Source organism: Notolabrus celidotus, chromosome 17 (assembly GCF_009762535.1).
Source record: "Notolabrus celidotus isolate fNotCel1 chromosome 17, fNotCel1.pri, whole genome shotgun sequence".
NCBI lineage: Eukaryota > Metazoa > Chordata > Actinopteri > Labriformes > Labridae > Notolabrus > Notolabrus celidotus.
Window position 1 is genome coordinate 2526789 of NC_048288.1, and position 23075 is coordinate 2549863.

Here is a 23075-nt window from a genome sequence, read left to right on the forward strand (position 1 = left end):
GTTTCTGGAGGGATCATTTAAGTGTTGCACCATCATAACAGAGTAGTGTTTGAAGTGATCTGCTAAAGGACTCTCCTTAATGCAGGTTTCATGTGAATAGACGTGTTAATATCACGTTAAAGAGAGAAACAGAGCGAGCTTTGTGAGTAACGAGACACAGCTGCAGAGATCACCATGTCACTGAAACATTTTCAGAAGCTGGCTCCAGTTTTAAAGCTTAGCAGACAGGAAACACTGGGACGATTCAAGAAATCTAATGTGTCACATGTTAACTTCTACAGCAGTGCAGCGAGAGGCGACAACACAGGGACAGGTAAGCTGTGTGTGAAGATGTAGTTACATACTCCTGACTGTAGGGGGCAGCAGAGGGCCGACAACATGTCAACACAGGATTCTACAAAAGTGTGTATTGTTATTTTGGACCTCAGCCAAGATTTATAACATTTACTGTATACACACTACCAGTCAAAAGTTTGGACACACCTTCTCATTCAATGTTTTTTATTTATTTGAATTATTTTCAACATTGTAGATTAATACTGAAGACATCAAAACTATGAAATAATCTGGTTTTACCATAATCTGGATTACAACAGTAGTCAAATAGGACTATCCATTGTGTACTAACCCTACCTCTGAACAACACAACTGATGGTCTCAAACACATTAAGAAGGCAAGTCATTCTACAAATGAACTCTTGACAAGGCTCATGTTCATTAGAAACCATTCCAGGAGACCACTTCATGAAGCAGACTGAGAGAATACCAAGAGTGTGCAAAGCTGTCATGAAGGAAAAAGGGGGCTACTTTACAGAATCTAAAATATAAAACAGATTCTGCTTTGTTTAACACTTTTTGGTTCATTCAATAATTCCGTATATGTTCTTTCATAGTTTTGATGTCTTCAGTATTAATCTACAGTGTTTACAATCATTACAATAAATACAAACCCTTGAATGAGAAGGTGTTTCCAAACTTTTGACTGGTAGTGTCTGTATACCATAATTTAAAGAGAATAAATAACACAAAAAGTTGCAAATGCTGCAAGTAAAGATATTTTTGAGATTTAAGTCAGAATTTTGGTGGATTTTCAAAATAAAAGCAGTCTGAAATATAAAAATGTGTCTGATAATTATATATTTGGCATTACAATAAATCTCAGTTTCCGCTGATATGTTTTGATTCAGACTGAAAGGAAAAAACCTCAAAATGTGATGCTGCCAATTACAACTGCACCTGATTTGGAATTTCAAAATAAAAGCAATTAGAAATGTAGCATATTAGTGATGATTTTGGATATTTTCAATGTGAGATTCTTTATAAAAATCACTGTTTCCACAGACTAATTTCAGTTCAGACTAAAAGTAGATAGAATTCTGACTTTAATCTCAGGATTCTGACTTTTTTCTCAGTATAATTAGAAAAAATAACAAATTGACCTTCATTTTTTTTTTCTGCTGCAGAGTTTAAAGAGGTGAATGTAACTTGGATGCAGTAGTATTGTTTCCCTGAATGTTAAAAAAGGTGCTGTGAAGAAGGTCAGCCATCATTAAAGGATGTTACACTCACTGTGTGATCATTTGTTTGAGGTGTAGCAGAGGAGAAAGGGCTGCTTGAAACAAATTGGCCCTTCTTCCTCCCTCCATGCTTCACTTCACTTTGTGCATCAGTCCACTCTTCTTAAAATAGCCCGTGTGAGCAAGGTTAATGTATCCACTCTGTTTGCCTGCTTTGCTCCCAGCAGCCTCGGCCTCAGGCTGCCGAGAGCTGGATTCTCTGGGATGACCCAAACAATGTCAGGTCAACTGCCTGCTCTAACCTCAAACCTCCATCCCTGCACTCACACACTCTGAAACACAGACAAAGCAAAGCCAGGAGCCTGGCCTCAGCCCTGACCACCTCTCTCATTGTGTCACTGATTCTGTGATCAAGTCTGTCCACAGGAACACTTATCATTCCATCCTCCCACTGTGAGTCCAACCTTCACGCCTCTGAGACGGCCTCTTTCTCAGTGTTATGCTTCATATTGGTTTCTCTCTGTGCATCTTTATCATTCTCTGTCATTAGCTGCGGGACAGACCGTGGTCTCAGAGCGCAGGGGGTGTGTGGTTACCGTGGGGATAAACCGGCCCGAGGTGCGTAATGCGGTGAACCAGGAGACGGCGAGGCGTCTGCTGGAGGAGCTGGAGGCCTTCGACAGGGATCCAGACTTAAACGTGGCTGTGCTGCATGGGAAAGGTAAGAGAGGTCTGAGACACAGAGCGGGGGGATGGAAATGTGCTTCTCAGTCCAGTGCACAGATTAAATGAACTCTTTATTACGTTCACACATGGCAGAGATGGAGCAGGGTTCAGATTGTGTCCTCAAAGTTTTTGTTTATCCTATTCTTCTTTAATCTTATGATGTCCCTCCTCCCTTTGTTAACTTTCAAACTCTAAAACTTGTCATGTTTGTTTAAATATTCTGCAGAATGTAAGAGCGTCATGCTTTAATGTCGCAGTGCAAGTTTCCTCTTCAGTTTTCCTGTAGACAGTTTTATGATGAGATACAGTTTCTTGTCTCTGAGCTGAATGTGTTGCTCCTGGCTGAGCTGTGCAAAGGTAATATTATTTTAGAAACTTCTGGTGACAGATCTACAGTGGATATCAAAAGACTGCACACCCCTGTTAAAATGCCAGAGAGCTTCCAAAGCAGCAGAGGGATCTCATTGTTGAAAAGTATCAGTCAGGAGAAGGGTACAAACATGTTCCAAGGCATTAGATATACCATGGACCACAGTGAAGACCGTCATCATCAAGTGGAGACAATATAGAACAACAGTGACATTACCAAGAACTGGACATCCCTCCAAAACTGATGAAAAGACCAGAAGAAAACTGGTTAGGGAGACTTTCAAGAGGCCTACAGCAACATTAAAGGAGCTGCAGGGATTTCTGACCAGTACTGTCTGTGTACTACATGTGACAACATCTCTCCTATTCTTCATATGTTTCAGTTATGGGTAGAGTGACGAGACAGAAGACTTTTCTTATGAAGAAAAACATCCAAGCCCGGCAACATGTTTTAAAAACACACATGAAGTCTCTCAAAAGCATCAAATGTTTTATGATCTGATGAAACCAAGGTTGAACTTTTTGGCCATAATTCCAAAAGGTGTGTTTGTCATAAAAACAACACTGCACATCACATAAAGAACACCAGACCCACAGAGAAGCATGGTGGGGGCAGCATCATGCTTTGGGCCTGTTTGTCTTCAGCTGGAACCAGGGCCTTAGTCAAGTTGGAGGGAAGTATGAACAGTTACAAACACCAGTCAGTTTAACACAAAACCTCCAGACCTCCATTAGAAAGATGAAGATGAAGAGGAATTTCACCTTTCAACACGACAACAAACCAAAGCATACATCTAAATCAACAAAAGCATGGCTTCACCAGAAGAAGATTCAAGTTTTGGAATGGCCCAGCCAGAGTCCAGACCTGAATCCAGTTGAATATCTGTGGGGTGGTCTGAAGAGGGCTGTGCACAGGAGATGACCTCACTATCTGATGGATTTGGAGCTTTTTGTAAAGAAGAATGGGAAAATATCACCACGTCAAGATGTGCCATGATAATAGACTCCTACAATAAAAACAGAGTGCTGTGATAAAATCAAAAGGTGCTTCAAACAGTTATTAGTTAAAGGGTGTGTACACTTATACAACCACATTATTTGAGTTTTTATTCTTCCCCCTAAAATATAAAAAAAAAATCCAGTTGAATTGTTCACATTATAGGTCACATTAAAGGTGTGTAGACTTTTGATATCCACTGTACATTTGAGGCACAAGCCTGTCTAGCAGCCGCTCCACAAGCACCTTTACAGTTATGAAATGTATGTTTTCAAGACTTTCTTAAAGAAATATTTGTTCATATAAGATATCCACAAGGCGCTGAAAGAAAGATCAGCCCATCACTCTGTAAACTTTCCTCCCACTGCCTCTGACTCCCGGCCAGTAGAGGTGAGCATATCAAAGTTACTGTAGAGGGAAGAGCAGACAAGACTATGTCTGCATCCTTCAGTAGAAACACTTCATGAGCATGAAGGGATTAAAACCTGCCCTTAAGATGGACTTGATTCCTTTAAGGAAGTGGATTAGTGGGCACCTGAATTATCTTACAAATCTATCTATCCGTTATCTTGACCGCTTATCCTGTTTGGGGTCACGGGGGGCTGGCCCCCAATCCTATAGCTGACATTCAGCAGAAGACAGGGTGCACAGTGGACAGATCGGCAGCCTGTCGCATGGAGAGACAGACAACCATGCATGCACACACTCATACTGAAGGGCAATTTAGAGTGACCGATTAACCTAGTGAGCATGATTTTGGACTGTGAGAGGAAGCCGGAGAGAACCCACGCATGCATAAGGAGAACATAGAAAGCCAGGGATAAGAACCAGGAACCTTATTGCTGCGAGGCAACAGCCCCATATCTATCCAAGTGAAGAGAAGTGTCTGTACTCTGGTCTCATGGTTCCTGTATTGAATCATTTATACGAAGATGAGTCATTGAATAGTTTTGATCCAAGCCAAACACTGCAAAGGCATTTCTGTAACTTCAACAAGCTGACCGTTTAACCACATTAGTCAATGATGACCGATCTTAAGGCTGCATGATCTGCTTTTAAAGGACTAATGCAACATTAAAACGACTTCTTCTTGATTCAGCCGAACCTGTGCCGCCTGTAGTCATGAGTTGGGTTGATATTCAAAATCAGTGCAAGCAAAACCTGCAGAAAGCACTCACTCTTCATTTATCAAGTAAAAATAAAAACAGATCTTCAATCAAATGCACCATGCGATCGCAGGATCACATCTTGGTGCAGGAGCTGCAACTCATCCAGTCTGTGCTGGATCCAAAACAATCAAGCAGAATGAAGAACCATAAGGATCTGCAAACCAGGAAGCTCCCGGTGAAGGGTTATTCAGCACACTCTCCCTCAAAAGTGAAGAAACATTCAAGTCATTTTGTGAGGTTCAAAGAGTTGGTGTTAAATATGAACAGATGATGCAGACGGGGAGAAGACCCTCCTCTATCAGGAACTATACAGCCTGTTGTTTTACTACTGTCTGAATCCTGGAGGTCTGGTCAGCGTCAGACAACGACAAGCAGAGGCTGTGCTTCTCTTCCCTCTGTGCTCTGCCGTCCTTCTCTCCTTCACCTTCTCCTGATCATCTTTGTAATTCATTTCTCTTCAGGGTCCTTAGATCCATCCTAGAGGTCTGAGGTGACCAGACGGGTGTACACAGAGAAAACACACACACACACACACACACACACACACACACACACACACACACACACACACACACACACACACACACACACACACACACACACACCTGTGAGGCCTGCTCTGTGTCAGTCCCTAAAAGCCAGAGTCCTGCCATGGTTTTAATAGCTCTAAAAATAATCACCACACACACTGAATGAACTCCTCAGTGGAAATAAAGTCTTCAGCCTGGATCGGCCTGTCTGCTGTGGAGGGTGCACCGCGGCCTCGGGCACAAGTATAGACTTTGTTTGGGACTTCAGAAGCTGGACCTTCTCCAGATGACGGCTGCTCGGTGCCACCAGTCCCAGCTGGGAGGAGAAGTCTATGTTGGGGACTTAAAGTCTGTGTTAAATGAGCAGCATTGTAGGTCACTATGGCTCTTCTGTGAGTCCCACAATGTGCTGTTAGCTGTCCCCACTACACATCCTGTACTGCTGCTCTTTTAAAACCAGAAGAGAGACCCAAACAAGAAGAGAGACCTCCAGTGGTATTTATCAGTGTGTGTGTGTTTGTGTGTGTGTGTGTGTGTGTGTGTGTGTGTGTGTGTGTGTGTGTGTGTGTGTGTGTGTGTGTGTGTGTGTGTGTGTGTGTGTGTTATCTGGTGGCATGCAGGGACGTCTGACTTTGTGGTGCAATGTAAATATCAACCCAACTCATCAATACAGGCGGCACAGGTTCAGCTGAATCAAAATGAAGCCATTTTAATGTTGCATTAGTCCTTTAAAAACAGATCGTGCAGCCTTAAAACTGCTCTTCATTGTCAAATGTGGTTAAAACGCTCAGCTTGCTGAAGTTACAGAAAGATAATACATTGAGTGTCTGTCTAGTTCTGGTTTTAGCTCTATAAGATCAACAAATCCTCCTCTGAACAGTACGTTCAGTATGGTGCAAAAGGCAGTAGGTTCACTTCCCCATGCAACGACCTCTTGATTTGTTCCTGCAGCTCTGCAGGTTCCCAGAGCTGCCATCCTCAACTCGTCCACCAGATGCCCTCAGACTTAACTGATCAGACTCACTTACCAGCTGAGCCGTCACCTGTCCCTCTGCTTCGTCACAGGGGGCCTTTTTATTCCACCAACATGTCCTCCGGTCCCTTACTTTGATGTCTTTGTCGCATCTAAGCTCCACCCAGTGAGGATTTGATAAAGAGACACTAGGAACTGATGCAAAAATGGAGGAGGTGAATTTATGATGATGTGCTCCCCTTATTTTAAAACAGTTTCAAAACATAGATAGATAGATAGATAGATAGATAGATAGATAGATAGATAGATAGATAGATAGATAGATAGATAGATAGATAGATAGATAGATAGATAGATAGATAGATAGATAGTAAAAAACAAACAAACAGACCTCCAGCTGCTATTTGAGTTAATGCCACACTGCTGAGTACATCTGTTATCGTGCCTTTACAGTTCATGAAACTTTAGTATTCTGGATCAGGCTTGGACCAGCTCTTAGTTAAGCTGCTATAGGCTTAGACTGCCACACTAGGATCCAGTCTTTCCCTCTCTCTCCTCTCTCTGGACCTTTCTGGAGTCCCTGAGCTCCCTTGTCTCGTAGGTCCCTCTGGATCTCTGCTGCTGTGGACGTGCCAGACTCCAGCTGCTACAACTACTATCTGTCTCACCACTATCATCTCTCTCTCTCTTCACCTCGCTCTATCCCTCTCTCCAACACGGTCTCATCAGATGTGTGTCTAACATGAGTCTGGTCCTGCTGCAGGTTCCTGCCTGTTAAAGGAAGTTTGTCCTTGCCACTGTAACTTACTAAATGCTGCAAAGTGCTCTGCTCATGGTGGATTAAGATGAGATCAGACTGAGTCCTGTCTGTAAGATGGGACTGGATCTGATCCTTGGGTCTTTGTTAATAATAGAACAGTACGGCCTAGACCTGCTCTGTTTGGAAAGAGTCTGAGGAGAACACTAGTTGTGATTATATAAATAAAGATTGATGAACCCTTTAACCCTCACACTGAACCTTTAAGGCTTAACCTTACTCTCCAAATGACTGTTTTTCTCTCACAGCAGCATGCCTCAGGAAACTCTGCAGCTGTTTTACGTTGCTTATAGAATATCTGTTTCACTTATAAACTTAGTATGCATGCATAAATGGTCCGTGTCTTCACAGTCTCAGTGTCTTCTTACAGGGACAGAGTGCTTCAGGGAGCTCTGTCACGTCGCTGCAGCCATAAACAGCATGACACAGTTTTCCTCTAATTGCCCTGTGCTGACCCACAGCTGTAATCAAAGCTCCGAGCTGATGGGTGTCTCTGGCAGATGTGCTTGTTATAATCATTTTCATTACAGTTACATTAAAGAGAGCAGGCTTTATGAGTCCCTGCCTGGGCCTGTGACATAGTGTTTGTTGGCCTCTTGGGTGATGTTGTAATTACCACATGAATCCAGTGGAAGGGGCTGTGGTTGGAGTGTGTGAGTCTTGCATTAATGAGGATATTGTGTTTGTGCATACGTGTGTGTGTGTGTAAGTGTGTAAGTGTGTAAGTGTGTAAGTGTGTGAGAGAGAGCACATGTGTAATCTGTGACCGTGTATCGGCGTTGGGCTCTTTAGGGAAGAGAAGCGTTTGTATACCAGCCAGGCCAAAGCAAGCTGCTATCCAAATTGCAGACCTTGGACTCCAGCTCAACTTTTTTTTTTTTTTTTTCGTCCTCATCATTTTCCCTTCCTCTCCGACTTGCCAGCTGCCATAGTTTGTAATTTTGTGGTCTCTTCCAGGAGGGAATTTCTGCGCTGGTTATGATTTGAAAGAGCTGGCCAATCACACGGCTTCCCTCAAATTGGAGCAAGATGTCACCAAGGGTCCCGGTCCGATGGTGAGTGCTGTTTGGGATGTGTGCATGTGTGTGTGTGCTGGTGAAGGTAATCCCTATGTTTCCTTTTGATTTAAATCAATGAATATGTTTTAAATGTGACATCAATCAAGAAGAGAGGGATTCAATGGATGTAGGAGGATGGATCTGAAAGTTTGGGTTTAGAGAATCTTTATGAATCAGGGAAATACCTCAGAAACTGTGTGTGTGTGTGTGTGTGTGTGTGGGGTGGGTGGTGTGTTTGTGGGTGGGTGTGTGTGGGTGTGTGTGTGTGTGTGTGTTGAAAGTCCTTGCATCTGGTTCACTCCTGTCCCTTTTGGGTTTCCCATAAAACTTAATCCATAGCTAAAGTCTGCAATAAGAGACAAAAGTCTGAAGAGGTCATTTTACCAGTGACAGAACAACAAGCTGATTAAGAATCGTCTTCATAATGCTGGAAAAGAATCAACCATAACTCCAATAATGACCCATGAGCTTCAAAAGCTGCAGCCTCAACAGACTCAAATGAAAAGAAAGAAAAGAAACAGAGAGTTCTGTACCTCTGACAGAGTTCAGATCATTTTGTTCGTCAGTGTCAGTGAGAGCCGAGGACTTCAGGACCATTTATTTGACAGTTTAAGAAAGAAATCAAGACAAACAATACCTGGAACACCTTTAGATACATCTCGGGAAAACAGGGAAGCAAAAAAGCATGACATGGACTCAGGACTCAGAATATACTGTGTTGGATTCACTCTACAGGATCTAGCCTTATTAGAATGTGTATTCCTTACCAGTGGTGGATAAAGTCCACGTCTTCATGACTTCAGTCAGAGTATAGATCCTCCTGGTCAAACATTACTCCAATACAAGTGAAAGTTGTTCAGTCAGATTGTGACTTGAGTTAAAGTACTGAAGTACTTGATTTTAAAAATACTGAAGTATTCAAAGTACTTTTTAAAATATCTCTAAAGGTATTTTCACAAAGCATGAGGTCAGTCAAGAATACATGGGTGAACATTCTGCTCCGTTCTGTTTCTCTAGAAAACATGATTTCATATCTAAAAAGTCTACCATGAAATCTAAACTAAGTTACTACAAGCACAGACAAGTTTCCAATGTTCCTCTGGAATCAAAGCAGTGTGTTAGCTCCAGACCTCCACATGCTTTCTCAGGTTAGATGCTGATGTTTTGGAGGCTGTGATGAAGTTTGTGTGGTAAACAGATCAGAGATTTACAACAATACAAACAATCATTCTTTATTTCAAAAGCTCAAACGTGGGTTTAAAATATGGCCGTGGTGCTCAGGTAGAGAATCATCATCCTTCTCAGTCATAGCCATCATCACCACGACTAAATGAACGCACTGATCTGAAGAACGTTTGATCTACGCTCAACCCACGTACGGCTACACCACTGAGACAAACCAAACACAAGGACACCAACAGTTTACGGTCTTTGGGATCTGATTTCAGAAAAGAAGACTCATCAGCTGACTTCAAAGATAAAGTAGAGAGTAACTAGAGCACTGATAGAAATGTAGAGGAGTCAAAAGGATGAGATTTGTCTTTAAATGGAGTCAAAGTAAGAAGTTCACCAAAAAATAATACTCAAGTAAAGTACAGATACTCAAAACATGTACTTAAGTACATTTACTTTGTTACTGTCTAACACTGTTCCTTACTCTCGTCTTTAATTACCTTGTGTGCTTCTAAAATGCTAAGAGGTGTGTGTGTGTGTGTGTGTGTGTGTGTGTGTGTGTGTGTGTGTGTGTGTGTGTGTGTTTTAGCTGTACTAATCAGGTTTTTGTCCCCCAGGGTCCGTCCCGCTTGCAGCTCTCGAAGCCGCTGATAGCAGCAGTCAGCGGCTTTGCTGTGGCTGGAGGTCTGGAGCTGGCTCTGCTGGCTGATCTGAGGGTGGTGGAGGAGAGCGCCGTCATGGGGGTGTTCTGTCGCAGGTTTGGTACGTCTTACGCCTCGTGTCTCCACGACTGTGATTGGATGATCTGTTCTAGATTGGGGGGGGGGGACGGTTCTGTTGTTTAGAAATACTTCTCTCCTGAGAGCGTTAACTCATGAGACTCTCTCCTCACACTGAGAGTTCATAAATGTTATCATCAGTCAAGTGCTGATTGTTCACAAAGTGTTTACAGACATGTTCAGATGATGATTCAGAACAGTGACGACTCAGAACACAGATAGTTGTTGACTTGTAATGTGTGCAGTATCTGGCTGGTATTTTGAAGTCCTTAACAAAGTACATGTACAGGTTTACTGTTGTTTTTAAATCCTGTTGTGTTGAATGGTCATATCCCTACAGGCAGCAGTAAACTGCTCCCTCAGCCTGCTCTCTCTCTCTCTCTCTGAGCACCCTGCTTCCCCTCTGTCTTTGTTTTGCTGCTCCTTCTGTCCGTCCATGAAAGTATCCTTTTGTTTATCTTTGAATCCGAGCATTCATCATCTGCCTCCTAATGCCAGGAAGTCGACGGTGTTTCTATTTTTTCGGCCGTGTTTCTCTGTCCCCTGTTATCACCACGGCCTCCTCTTGTTTATGCGCTGGGACGTAGTCATAGTGTGATAACAGCAGTGACTGTGACCTTTTGGCATGGCAGCCAGAGTCTGCTGGGCAGTCTTGATAAGTAGGAAAGGAAACAACTCACTGCCAGGTTTCCACTGCAGAGCCAAACAGGGCTTACATATTATTTATGTCACACAATTTCCTCATAAACAACATGTTCCTTCTGTGGCGTCTCTCAGCTCGTGAGCACGCTCTGCCCTTTGACTCAGCTACAGTTAAATAAAGTCTCACTCTGGGTCTTCTGCTGAGCAGGTTTAAACTGATCCTGGTTCTGGTTGGCTCTCTTTTGTTGAAGCGACTCGTGTCGGTCCATGGAGCGTCCCTCATATAGCTGTCATTTCTGCGAGAGGGTTTAAAATACAACCATGGTGTTTATAAATACAACGGTTGTACTATAATTTACTGGCAGAACTAGATATAGAGTGTAAACATGCAGGCTTATCATCTCAGGCCTGTAATTTAACAGGAGAGCATCCTGCCAGTGTCCTCGTCTGTCTGTCTGTCTGTCTGTCTGTCTGTCTGTCTGTCTGTCTGTCAGTCTGTCAGTCTGTCTGTCTGTCTATCTGTCTGTGACTCTTCAGTGCGAGGCCACACGCCAGAGTCTGCAGAGCTACTTTCAGTCACAGAGACATTTCTGCACCATTATTACTCTCTTACTGATCTTCTAGCTGTGTAAGATGCTTGATTCTGATTGGTCCAAACCCCTTGACCATGGTTATTAACTTTCACTAACATGAGCAACACCAGAGACAAACTGATCACACGTCATGTCAAATCAATCCACAGAAAAGAGTTCAGACACATTTAGCTTCTGCTTGTTGACACCACAGACCGTAAGGTGAGGGGAAACCGTTAGCTTCAGTTAGCATGCTGAATCAGCAGGCTACAGACACTTTCATATTAGATCCTGTCCATCAATATGATGAAGGAGCGGAGCAGGTGAGAGAAACTTTAGGTTAGTGATCTCTACAAAGAAACTTAAACCATGAGCGGTGGTGATGATAGCAGCAGGGTTCAAAGTTGTGACATTAGTTTCTTTTTAAAGGTGTGTGAACCACAGAGCTCAGAGAAGAAGGAGAGCTGAATGAGGACAGTTTCATGTTCAATCCACCACAACAAGCAGAGAAGAATCCATCACCATGGAATGATCACTGACGAGGAATCACTGGGACTATTTTTAAAAACTGTAAACATAAATCATTTAAATCAATAAAATCATCTTTAATCAATGATTTGAACAACGTGTTTGTATCTTAAGTTAGTAGCTGGGTTGTCTCAGCCATAGACTGTAAATAAAAATGGACAGCGTTGCTCCGCCTCTTCCCGTTGTACGGTTCTGAAGCCAAAAATTCCCGCTCCTGGGCGCAGCCATTGTGCAGCCAGAGCCTGTGAAGCCACTGTAACAAGCTCCACCCTACAGCGTAGCGTCACAAGACGCTGTGTGTCCGTTGAAGTTTCCCTCCACGGCGGCTGTGAATCAAAGGAAACCCGGAAGTAAAACTCTGTTTTTTAAACTCTAATAACTAATGAAAAAGAAACTTTTCAGGAAAAAGAGGCCTTGAACACAAAACAGTCAAATACTAACTACATATCACCACAGCATACGGATGTGAGAAACATTCGTACGACGGGTATTTATTTTTTAAAGTTTGACTGCTCCCCAATTTAAATGAATGGGGGAGATGGATTTTTTGACCTATACTGCAGCCAGCCACCAGGGAGCAGTCACACTGCTGAAAGCTTCACTTCCAGCCAAGCAAGTGCTCCCCTGGTCTCACCCTGTCGGGATTCTTTTTCCCGTTATAACCATAGACTGTATAAAATATGGACGTAGTATCCGTGACGTCACCCATCTGTTCCTGAGAGCTGTTTTGAAGCAAATCGACGGCAGCAGCCATATTGGTAATGCGGAACTCAACTAGGCAGAGTGTGACGTAGTGTGAGTCTCTTAGCCAATGGCTGTGTGTTCCCGACCGGGAGTCACGTCAGTCATGTCCTTATTTGGGCAAAACTCATAATCTTAATATCTTCTTAACCGTCATGTTAGAAAAAAATTCACCCCCCGTACAGTGTATGCCATTAGAGAGATTAGCTTTGTAGGGCCAAGCCGTTTTTTGAACCAGGCTGTAAACATGTTTATTAATGCTGCAAAGATCGTCTTTTTCCCATTCATGTCTATGTGGTTTCCGGTGTTTCTGCAGCCAGCCTCAAGCGGATTTTCCATGTATTGCAGTTTATAGCACTTCTGCATTGGCTTCATCGTTTGAGACCGGAGTTTGCCACTTGGTTATAACCTGCTAACCATACATTATCCCTCACTTATTCTCCAGACAATATTTGACTATAGTCCCTAATAAAACAGCCTCAGCTTCTACTGACCTGTTCTGCTTGATGTGAGAAGGTTAAACATTCTCTGGTTGAAAGACATCGGAGTGAAGTCGGTCAAATTGAAGAAGGGGAAAACTAGGGGGGATACAGACGACATGTAACACTACAGTAAAACTTCTAACAGACTTTAAGTTCATCTCCTGACATGAACGGACTTCTTCAAACAGATCTGACATCAATGGAAGGTTCATCAGCTCTTCACTGTCTGAAGGCAGAAATGAGCATCACTGTGGTGTCAGCACATTAGCTCGCTGGTTTCTTCACAGCAGATGATTCTCTGGATTGCTAAATATCTCAGATGTTTGTTTGTCAACACATCAGAGCCCGTTCCCTCAGCTTAGTTTGAGGTTTATAGTCAGATGTGTGACTTTCACTTGGACTGCTGCATCATTCATCTTTAAGCTTCACTGCAGAACTAGAGTTTTAGTATGTAGATATAAACACATTAAGGTTAAATCCTGGTCAGTAAACATTAGATTTATTAGAGCTGCCTTCAAAATGAGAATATCTTCTTGAGACTTGAGTGAAGATAAAACGTGCTGCAGTGGAAAAAGTCTCTGCAGCTTTCTTTAAAACTTCATTCCCCAACATTAAACAATTGAAACTGAACTTCCCTCCCGGATACATCAAAGCAGCGCTGCTCTGTGGGATCACAGTTTATTTAAAGATCCTGTGTGTCTTACAGAATATTTCCTTTTAATGGTTGAATTCTGTAACCGTTTTGGGGTTGGGCACAGATGGCAGCAGCCGGAGGGAATCCCTGGTGGTTTTGGAGTTGAATAAAAACCCCTCAGAGTCTCTCTGCGCTGTTCTGATGTGGGCCAGTGGCAACCAGAAGGATCTGACAGCTTTCTGGCACGTGATTGGCTACCAAACCTGTGGCTTCCTGTCTGGGGCCCCTCTGCCTCACGGAGGAGGAAATGAGAAGGAGGAGAGGGTTGCGTCACAGAAGTCTGGTATTAGTGTCTAATGCTCATTGAATTGTGAGAGATTTAAAAATATAAAAACACACTGTGCTAACTGAATTCCCTGATGTTATTTTGGATACTTAAACCAGGAGAATATCTTAAAAAACGCTGGCACTGGGAGAGGAAACTTACATTTTTCAGTAATAATTCATCAAAGGATTTCTTTAAACGCTGAGGCTAAATACGGCGAGCGTGGAGCTTGTTCAAGATCACCACCGTCCTCCCCTGATCCTCCTCACTGAAATGGAGACGGCTAAATGGAGTTTCTTCAAACACACCAATAAGTCATGTCGGGGGCTCTGCCTTCTCTCTTCTGAGTTTCAAGTCCTCTCTCATACCTGGACGAGGGACAGACGCAGAGCGCCAAAGAGGAAGAAGCCACATGTTGAATCGAAAAGTGAAACCTCCGTCCAAAGCTGACATAACACCGGCCAATTCAAACACCCGCTCAGTGAGTCTGAGGCTGAGTGACACCGGCCAGAGGTTACATCACCACGACACGGACGCTCCTCCTGAAACGCGTCTCTCAGTAATGAGTTAATGGACTCAGCAGTCGTGTGCAGACAGTTTGATAGATAGATTCATATCTCATATTAAATTCAGATTTAGCAAAAAGTCATGAAGGATTAAATGTTGTTCTTCTTCTCATGGTGTCATTCATTCAGTGTGTTCATATGCCCAACATGACACCATGAGTTCATGCAGTTCAGGGTCACATCATGTCTATACATCGTCATGGAACAGGAGAGGAACACATACATATTCTGATAAAGAGGCAAACTTATCTTTGTTTAATAAAAAAAATATATATATATTTTTTTATTAATAATTTAAATAATCAATAATAATTAAAAAAACAAAAAAGTGATGTTTTTTGTTTAAGGAACAGTAAGTGAATGAATGAAAAAGCAACAAATAATAATGAATGATAATAATTTAAAATAAAAGATAAATAAATAAAAAAGGAAAATAAATAATAGTGAAACTACAATAAAATAAATTGGTTAATATTTAAAAAATGAATAAGTGGAAAAGGTAAAAAAAAACCAATAAGAATAACAAAATGAATATATATATATATATATATATATATATATATATATATATATATATTAAAGATAAACAAACAAATACAAATAGATAAATAATAACAGTTATTTTTATGATACCAAAAACAAACTTAGAAATAAAAAAATAATAAAACACCACGTGTGAAACTTGTATTTTTCCAGACAAAAAGCTGAAACACAGACTTACACACATCACAGCTCCTCTTCATCTACACACCTCAATGTTTCAGGCTTTGACAAGTGACGGTGAGGTCGTCAAAGTTCGTGAAGTGCAAAGAGAATCCACAGATGTGCTCTCTGATAGATCTGCTCATGTGATTATGTTGGTGTTCTCTGCACACCCTCTGTTTGATAGCCTGGTGGTCTGGTGTTATGGTGCAGTAGAGTACAGAGCCGTGGTGTTATCTCTGCATGCTGAAGATATAAAGTGACCTTGTGGGAGCTGTTGCACTCCGTTCCTTATTCAAAGTCAGACTCTGATTGAAGGTCTGCTCTTTTCCCTCCGTCCGTTTAGTCTGGAGCCGTCCGGAAATCGTTAATCCACATCAAACTTAATCGCATTACCCTCATGGGAGGCCATTGTAGTGGCTCCACTTTGATGTGGTGAGGATCCCAGCAGAACACCTCAGAGCGTCAGGCACTTTGTTCTCAGGTTGGAGGAGGCAGATCTGATATCTCGTGAGCTGTAGACCCCTGCAGTTTGACTTGTGAACAAGATCAGGGACAGAAATGAGGACTTTTATGATGTGGTTGCCCAAGTGCACAAGGTGTAAGCCACAGAGCAGCTGGCTTCAGCTCCAGGGACTCAGTAGAGTACCAGCTGACATGGTCCTTGAACAAAGATAGAAGCTTCCTGCTTTTCTGTCACTTTTTAAAGATGCTTCTAGTTTTGTGAAAGAAGATAAGTAGAGGATAATGTATGGTTAGCAGGTAGTTATGGGACAATAGAATCCTGACAGTATGAGACAAGACCCAGACGCAAAGGGGTCTTGTCTCACCTGCAAACCATCCATTATCCCGCTCATTACCTGGCTACTAACTTAAGATACAAACACGTTGTTAAAAACATTGATTAAAGATTATTCTATTGATCTAAAATGATTAATGTTTACAGTTTTTTTAAAAAGTCCCAGTGATTCCTCATCAGGAAGCTAACGGTTTTACCCACATTGTTTTCATGCTAATGAAAGCTAAAGGTTTTACCCACATTGTTTTCATGCTAATGAAAGCTAACGGTTTTACCCACATTGTTTTCATGCTAATGAAAGCTAACGGTTCTAGCCACATTGTTTTCATGCTAGCTGAACCTTACGTTTTAGCCACGTCGTTTTGATGCTAACAGAGTCTAACGTTTTAGCCACATTGTTTTGATGCTAATGAAAGCTAACACTTTTAGCCACATTGTTTTCATGCTAGCTGAACCTTACGTTTTAGCCAAATTGTTTTGATGCTAGCTGAAACTAACGTTTTAGCCACATTGTTTTGATGCTAACAGAGTCTAACGTTTTAGCCACATTGTTTTGATGCTAACAGAGTCTAATGTTTTAGCCACATTGTTTCGAATGCTAACAGAGTCTAAAGTTTTAGCCACATTGTTTCGAATGCTAACAGAGTCTAATGTTTTAGCCACATTTTTTTGATGCTAACAGAGTTTAACGTTTTAGCCACATTGTTTTGATGCTAACAGAGTCTAAAGTTTTAGCCACATTGTTTTGATGCTAACGGAACCTAACAGTTTTAGCCACATTGTGTTGATGCTAGCGGAAGCTAAAATGTGTCTGAACTCTTTTCTGTGGATTGATTTGACATGACGTGTGATCAGTTTGTCTCTGGTGTTGCTCATGTTAGTGAAAGTTAATAACCATTGTCAAGTAGTTTGGACCAATCAGAATCAAGCATTTTACACAACCTGAAGGTCATTAAGACAGGGGAAGGGGAGTTAAAGCTATAACTAGTATCACGAAGAGTTTCACTTTATATTCTTTGATAATAGGTTTTACTGACTCATGCTCAGACCTAACATGCAGCACACATGACAATGGGCTTATCTGCAGAGGGTTCAAAATGTTCCACTTGTTATTATTACTAACACTGGCATATTGAAGCTGAATGACCACCAGCATCAGGGTCCAATATTCCCTGTATTAGACTTAGAGTAGTGGATCAGAAGCCATCAGACTCGGGACTCTTCTCTCAAGCCTTTGGAGTCGGAGGTGCTTCAGACCTCTCACTCACTCATGTGGGACAAAACGCAGATCTGGGAAATTCCTGCAAACAGGACACATCAGAGACGGGACTATCAGACAGAGAGGGTGAGGGCTGGAGGTGCTGGAGACGAGAGGATAAGATGTGAGATCCTTCCGGTTCCTGATAGCAGCGGTGCCAACAGCAGCACCACAGACCGACAGAGGAGGTGAGGTCAACCTGGCTCTTTATCTTGATTAGTCCTGGCTTCCTCTTTCTGTCTTTGCTGAGATCAATACAGATCTGTGCTTGTGATACACTGAATGATTGAAAAGTACATCTCTATTGGTAGAGTAAGTCACCCCTCCAGCTCATCACGGTCTCCTGTCTGTCAGAGCCCCATGTGTGCTGAACGTCAGGCTCCTGGGTCGGTCACATGTGTGTGTTAACACTGGTATTCCATGTATTTGATTTATTTGAACTAAATGGAGGAGGAGAGCAGCTTGCAGGGTATGAATAGAATCACAGTTTTTCCACAGCTCCCCACAGAATGAGAGAGGGGGATACAAAAAAAACTAAACGCATGCATGATGATTCGGGGTTATGAAAACATGTCCGACACATGTGCTCTCAATAAGGGCCGGTCAAATAGAATCAGAGCCTTGGAGGAGCTGGGATTGTGGTGAGGAACTTGGGAGCATTGAACACAGAAAATATGCCAGTTCCAGCTGGTGCTCTTTAGAAATTAGGACAGATGCCAGAAGCTTACTATATCTCAGAGTACTTTCTCTGCTCTTGTTTCTCTACCCTGTTCTCCCCCTTTCTCTTCGGTAGACCCAGTAATAATGTAAATGTGTCTGCTGAGACCAAGAGGAGGGAGGGGTTTCAGTTTTACCTTACTGAAGAAAAGAAAACAGATTATCAGTCAAGGAGAGTTTCAAACGCTGTGCCCTGACAACAGGAACCTGGATTCATGTGTGCTGGGTATTTCTGAGTTTGTCTTTGGTTGTTTCCACACAGCTGAAGTGATCTGAACTTTTAATTCAACTTTATTTAACTGGATAAGACCAAGCAGCAACCTCTGGTCTCAAAATATAAAGCCCATGCGGAAGTGTTATAAACTGCAGATCATCGAGCATCCACTAGAGGCTGGCTGCAGAAACACCAGAAACCACATACACACCCATTCAAAGAAGACGATCTTTACAGCAGAAATAAACATGTTTACAGCCTGGTTCAAAAAACAGCTTGGCTCTACGTAGCTAATCTCTCTCTCAGCACACACTGTACAGGGGTGAATTTTTTCTAACCCAACGGTTCAGAAGATATAAAGATTACGACTTTTTGCCCAAATAAGGACATGACTGACTTGACTGACAGGCTGGAACACACAGCTGTTGGCTAGGAGGCTTAAACTCCGCCTCTTTACCTCACACTCTTGAATGAGTTCAACATATCCAATATGGCTGCCGCCGCCGATTGGCTTCAAAACAGCGCTCAGGAACAGATGGGTGACGTCACGGAGACAACGTCCATTATTTATACAGTCAGATAAGACCCGTTGAGATCAAGACCTCTTTCACAAGAGTGACCTAGCCAAGAGGTCAGCAGAACACGTCATAATGAATATTGCACCGTGCAGAACAGATTTCAGACAATAGGTTAAATAACATACAATAGTTTAAAAGATGCAACTAGTTTGCAAATAAAGTGCAAGTAGAGATCACAGATAACAGTTTTAAAAACACAGGCACTGTTCAGTGGTCTCACGTTGCCTGTCTTTAAGATATAGCCAAAGGCTTTGAGTGAAATTATATCTGGTATAATTCACATGAGTACATTTTCTTGCACCAAAGGAACTCAAAATGTTTATGTCCCAAAAGTCCCCTAATGCCATGTTTGAGATAAATATCTTCCACAGGTATCTGTTATTGTGATAGAGCGACAGTAGAGCAGGAAGGTTTAGATATTTTCTGTCTCCTTTGAGGAATCAGAAACTCGAGAATATTCTGCTTTTTTCTCAATAAGAATAAACTAACACTTATTTTAGGATCCAACATTCATTTCCTACTCTGAGCCCAGTGTAGGATGATTTCAGTATAAGTGGTTGAGGTATATTTTGAACTCTGCAGTAGATGTTTGAGTTTATTTCACTGGTAGCGCCTCTTTTCTATTCAAACCATAGACTGTATGAATAATGGACCTGGTATCCGTGGTGTCACCCATCTGTTTTTGAGCGCTGTTTTGAAGCCAGTCGCAGTGGGTGCCATATTGGAAATGCTGAAATCAACATAACTTCTGTCGTGCTAGTGTGACGTTAAGAGGCGGGGTTTGAGCCTCCTCGCTAACAGCTACAGTGCTACCGCCTGTCAGTCAAGTCAGTCATGTCCTTAAATGTGCAAAACTCGTAATCTTAATATCTTCTGAACTGTTGTGTTATAACAAATTCACCTCGTACAGTGTGTGCTGATAGAGAAATGAGCTCCTCAGACCTAAACTGTTTTTTGAACCAGGCTGTAAACATGTTTATTTCTGCTGTAAAGATCGTCTTCTTTGAATGGGTGTGTATGTGGTTTCTGGTGTTTCTGCAGCCAGCCTCAAGTGGACGCTTGATGAACTGCAGTTTATAACACTTCCACATGGGCTTCATATTTTGAGACCGGAGGTTGCCACTTGATTCAAACCCAATGTGTGTCAGCTCCGTGCTCCTCAATGTTACTTCCTTATCACAAGCCAATCAGAATCAAGAAGGGGCAGGGCTTCCAATTTCAGCTTTGTCAACAACAATAACGGAGGTCCGTACGGAGGAGAAAAGTTATCACACGTTGAACTCGAACTTGAGGTCGTGGGCGTTCAGCAGGGAACTAGGCCCCTAATCCTTACTTTGGTTTAGAGATGATTTACATCAAATACCTGTTCTACTTTCAGGAGTTCCTCTGATTGATGGAGGCACAGTTAGACTCCCGTATCTCATTGGACTTTCACGAGCCATGGACCTGATTCTGACGGGGCGGCCAATTGGAGCGCAGGAGGCCCTCGCCTACGGACTGGCTAACAGAGTGGTCCCTGATGGACAAGGTATCAGAACTATTGTGGCTTCTGTATACTTTATATCAACCAATCAATCAATCAATCAATCAATCAATCAATCAATCAATCAATCAATCAATCAATCAATCAATCAATCAATCAATCAATCTTTATTTATATAGCACCAAATCACAACAAACAGAGCAGGTCTAGACCGTACTCTATGTTCTATTATTAACAAAGACCCAACATCAAGACAGGATCAGATCCAGTCCCATCTTACAGACAGGACTCAGTCTGATCTCATCTTAATCCACCATGAGCAGAGCACTTTGCAGCATTTAGCAAGTTACAGTGGCAAGGACAAACTTCCTTTAACAGGCAGAAACTTCCAGCAGGACCAGACTCATGTTAGACACACATCTGCTGAGACCGTGTTGGAGAGAGGGATAGAGGGAGATGAAGAGAGAGAGAGATGATAGTGGGGAGATGGATAGTAGTAGTTGTAGCAGCTGGAGTCTGGAACGTCCACAGCAGCAGAGATCCAGAGGAACCTACGAGACAAGGGAGCTCAGGGACTCCAGAAAGGTCTATGGTTAGTAACTTTAATGGGACAGGATATCATTTCAACAGTTTGACTTTTAGTATATGAACAAGCTAATGTGATGTTATTGTATTATTTGATATTTAAGTGGTTCAATCAGTATAAAATGTCATTACTGTGTTTTTGTGGATTCTTCTTGTGGAGCAGGAAACAGACATTTTTTCAATCACTCCACAAAACAAGCGTGTCAAAAGGGTCCAGGACACTGTGAGTCCACAGAGCAGCATGCAGAGATGTTGGTGGTACTTTTACAGAGTGTTGCAGTGAGTGTTTTAAGACCTTTGGTGGTAGAGATTAGGAGAGCAGATATGGAGGAGGCCAGCAGTCTGTTGGGGGAAGTAAAAATCGTTACTCATTGAGAATCAGTCATGTAGATCCCCCAGGGAGGACAGCACTGTGACCCATTTTCATCCAGGAAACACAGCTCTTAAGGAACTGTCTCGAAGGCCATATCAGAGAAAAACATTCATAATCTGAGCTGTTCCAGAGAATCTGTTTTCTTTATTTGGCTTCAACGCCAGGCTGAGGCCTAAACTCAGCATCTCTGCCTCACTCATGAGGATGAAGCTCGTATTAGTAGGAGGATGAAGTTGAACCCAGACTTCAAACTGGCATGTCCTGAATGATGTGAATGCATGAACACTCCCTCACAGTTAAATCCCTGAGCAGACTTCCACGTGTGAATCCCTTCACTCCTCTGACGTTTGAAGAAGATTAGTTTAATTCTATTAGGAGGTTCTTCTTCCCACAGTCAAGCCGGGGCCTAATTGGCCTCTCAGAGGGGCGATCACTTAAAGCAGGTTTAACATCAGAGTGAGGCAGTGTGTAGCTCAGGAGCACGTACACTAATGCAGGGCGTTAAAGTGTGGCATCATGAGCTGTGGTTCGTTTCCCAGAGGTCTGATGGATGTTGGTTTGGGGCTTTCATGCAGATGATGAGGCACCATGGCATGTGTAAAACTAACAGCAGGGAGGAGCTGGTGATTGTTAGGAAGTGAAGGGTTATATGATAAACATTAAACCATTACATCGATCTGTAGCCTCTGGTAGTGATGACCAACGCTCAGGATTTCCCATGTAGCCTGCAGGTACTGATAAAAGACTTCCTTCCCCATTAGTTTCCATTGTTTCCTGTGTGACTAGTAACCTGTAAGCAAGACTAACTTGGAGCTGAGGGGCGAAGTCCAGTCTGGGATAATGTACAGTGAGTGGGTGGTTGTAGTAGGTTTGAATCCCAACAGTGTGAGCAGGACCCAGAGGAGGGGTCCTGTCTAAACAACCAGCAATACCCACTCTGTGCATCATCACGCTTTGTACCTACAAACTAAAGAATGAATCACAATAATAAAATCATAATATTTCAAGAGTCAAGTCGTAAGAGTAACAAGTAAGAGATTTTATGAAAAAAATTGTACATTCCTCAGATATCACAGATATTACAAGAATAAAGTTGAAATTGTATGAGAAAGAAGTCATAATCACAGGCTATGGTTAATCCATGAAAAAAATGTATTCATGATGGGGAGTTATGCTCAAAAGCTGGGAACAAAAATCGGGTTGTAGAAGTGTGCCCAGCCTACTTTCAGATGCCCTTCCTCAGAATGGATGTAGTGTTTTTGTACGGCCTACATAGAGTCCTGAAATTCATGACAATGAGCTGATGACTTCAAAGATTGAGTTATTATGATAATAATAATAATAATAATAATAATGATAATAATAATAATAATAATAATATTAATAATAATAATAATAATGATAATGATAATAATAATAATAATAATAATAATAATAATAATGATAATAATAATAATAATAATAATAATAATAATTATAATAATGATAACAATAATAATGATAATAATAATAATAATTATTATTATTATTATTATAATTATTAATATATTATTACTTTTATCACTTTTTTATTATTATCTGTATTATTATTATTATATGGATATTATGGATGTTATGACTTTTAATATTAATAATATTTATTATTATTGTTATTTATGAAACATATTATTATTATAATTAATATTGATATTACTATGTTATTATTATGAATATTATTTTTATTATTATGATTAATATTATGATTGTTGTTTTTGTTATAATAATTTTT

General features: G+C 41.6%; 1 protein-coding gene across 1 annotated transcript in view; it reads left to right on the forward strand.

Moving 5' to 3' along the window:
* Positions 1 to 10: 10 nt before the first annotated feature.
* The window catches only part of zgc:101569 (uncharacterized protein LOC449822 homolog), a 24258-nt gene continuing 1193 nt past the window's right edge, over positions 11 to 23075 (forward strand). The window contains exons 1-5 of the mRNA XM_034705806.1: positions 11 to 313; positions 2068 to 2238; positions 8056 to 8153; positions 9947 to 10091; positions 20245 to 20394. Of these exons, the coding sequence (XP_034561697.1) occupies positions 175 to 313; positions 2068 to 2238; positions 8056 to 8153; positions 9947 to 10091; positions 20245 to 20394 (703 nt within the window). The 5' untranslated portion in view covers positions 11 to 174. The remainder of the gene's footprint in view (positions 314 to 2067; positions 2239 to 8055; positions 8154 to 9946; positions 10092 to 20244; positions 20395 to 23075) is intronic.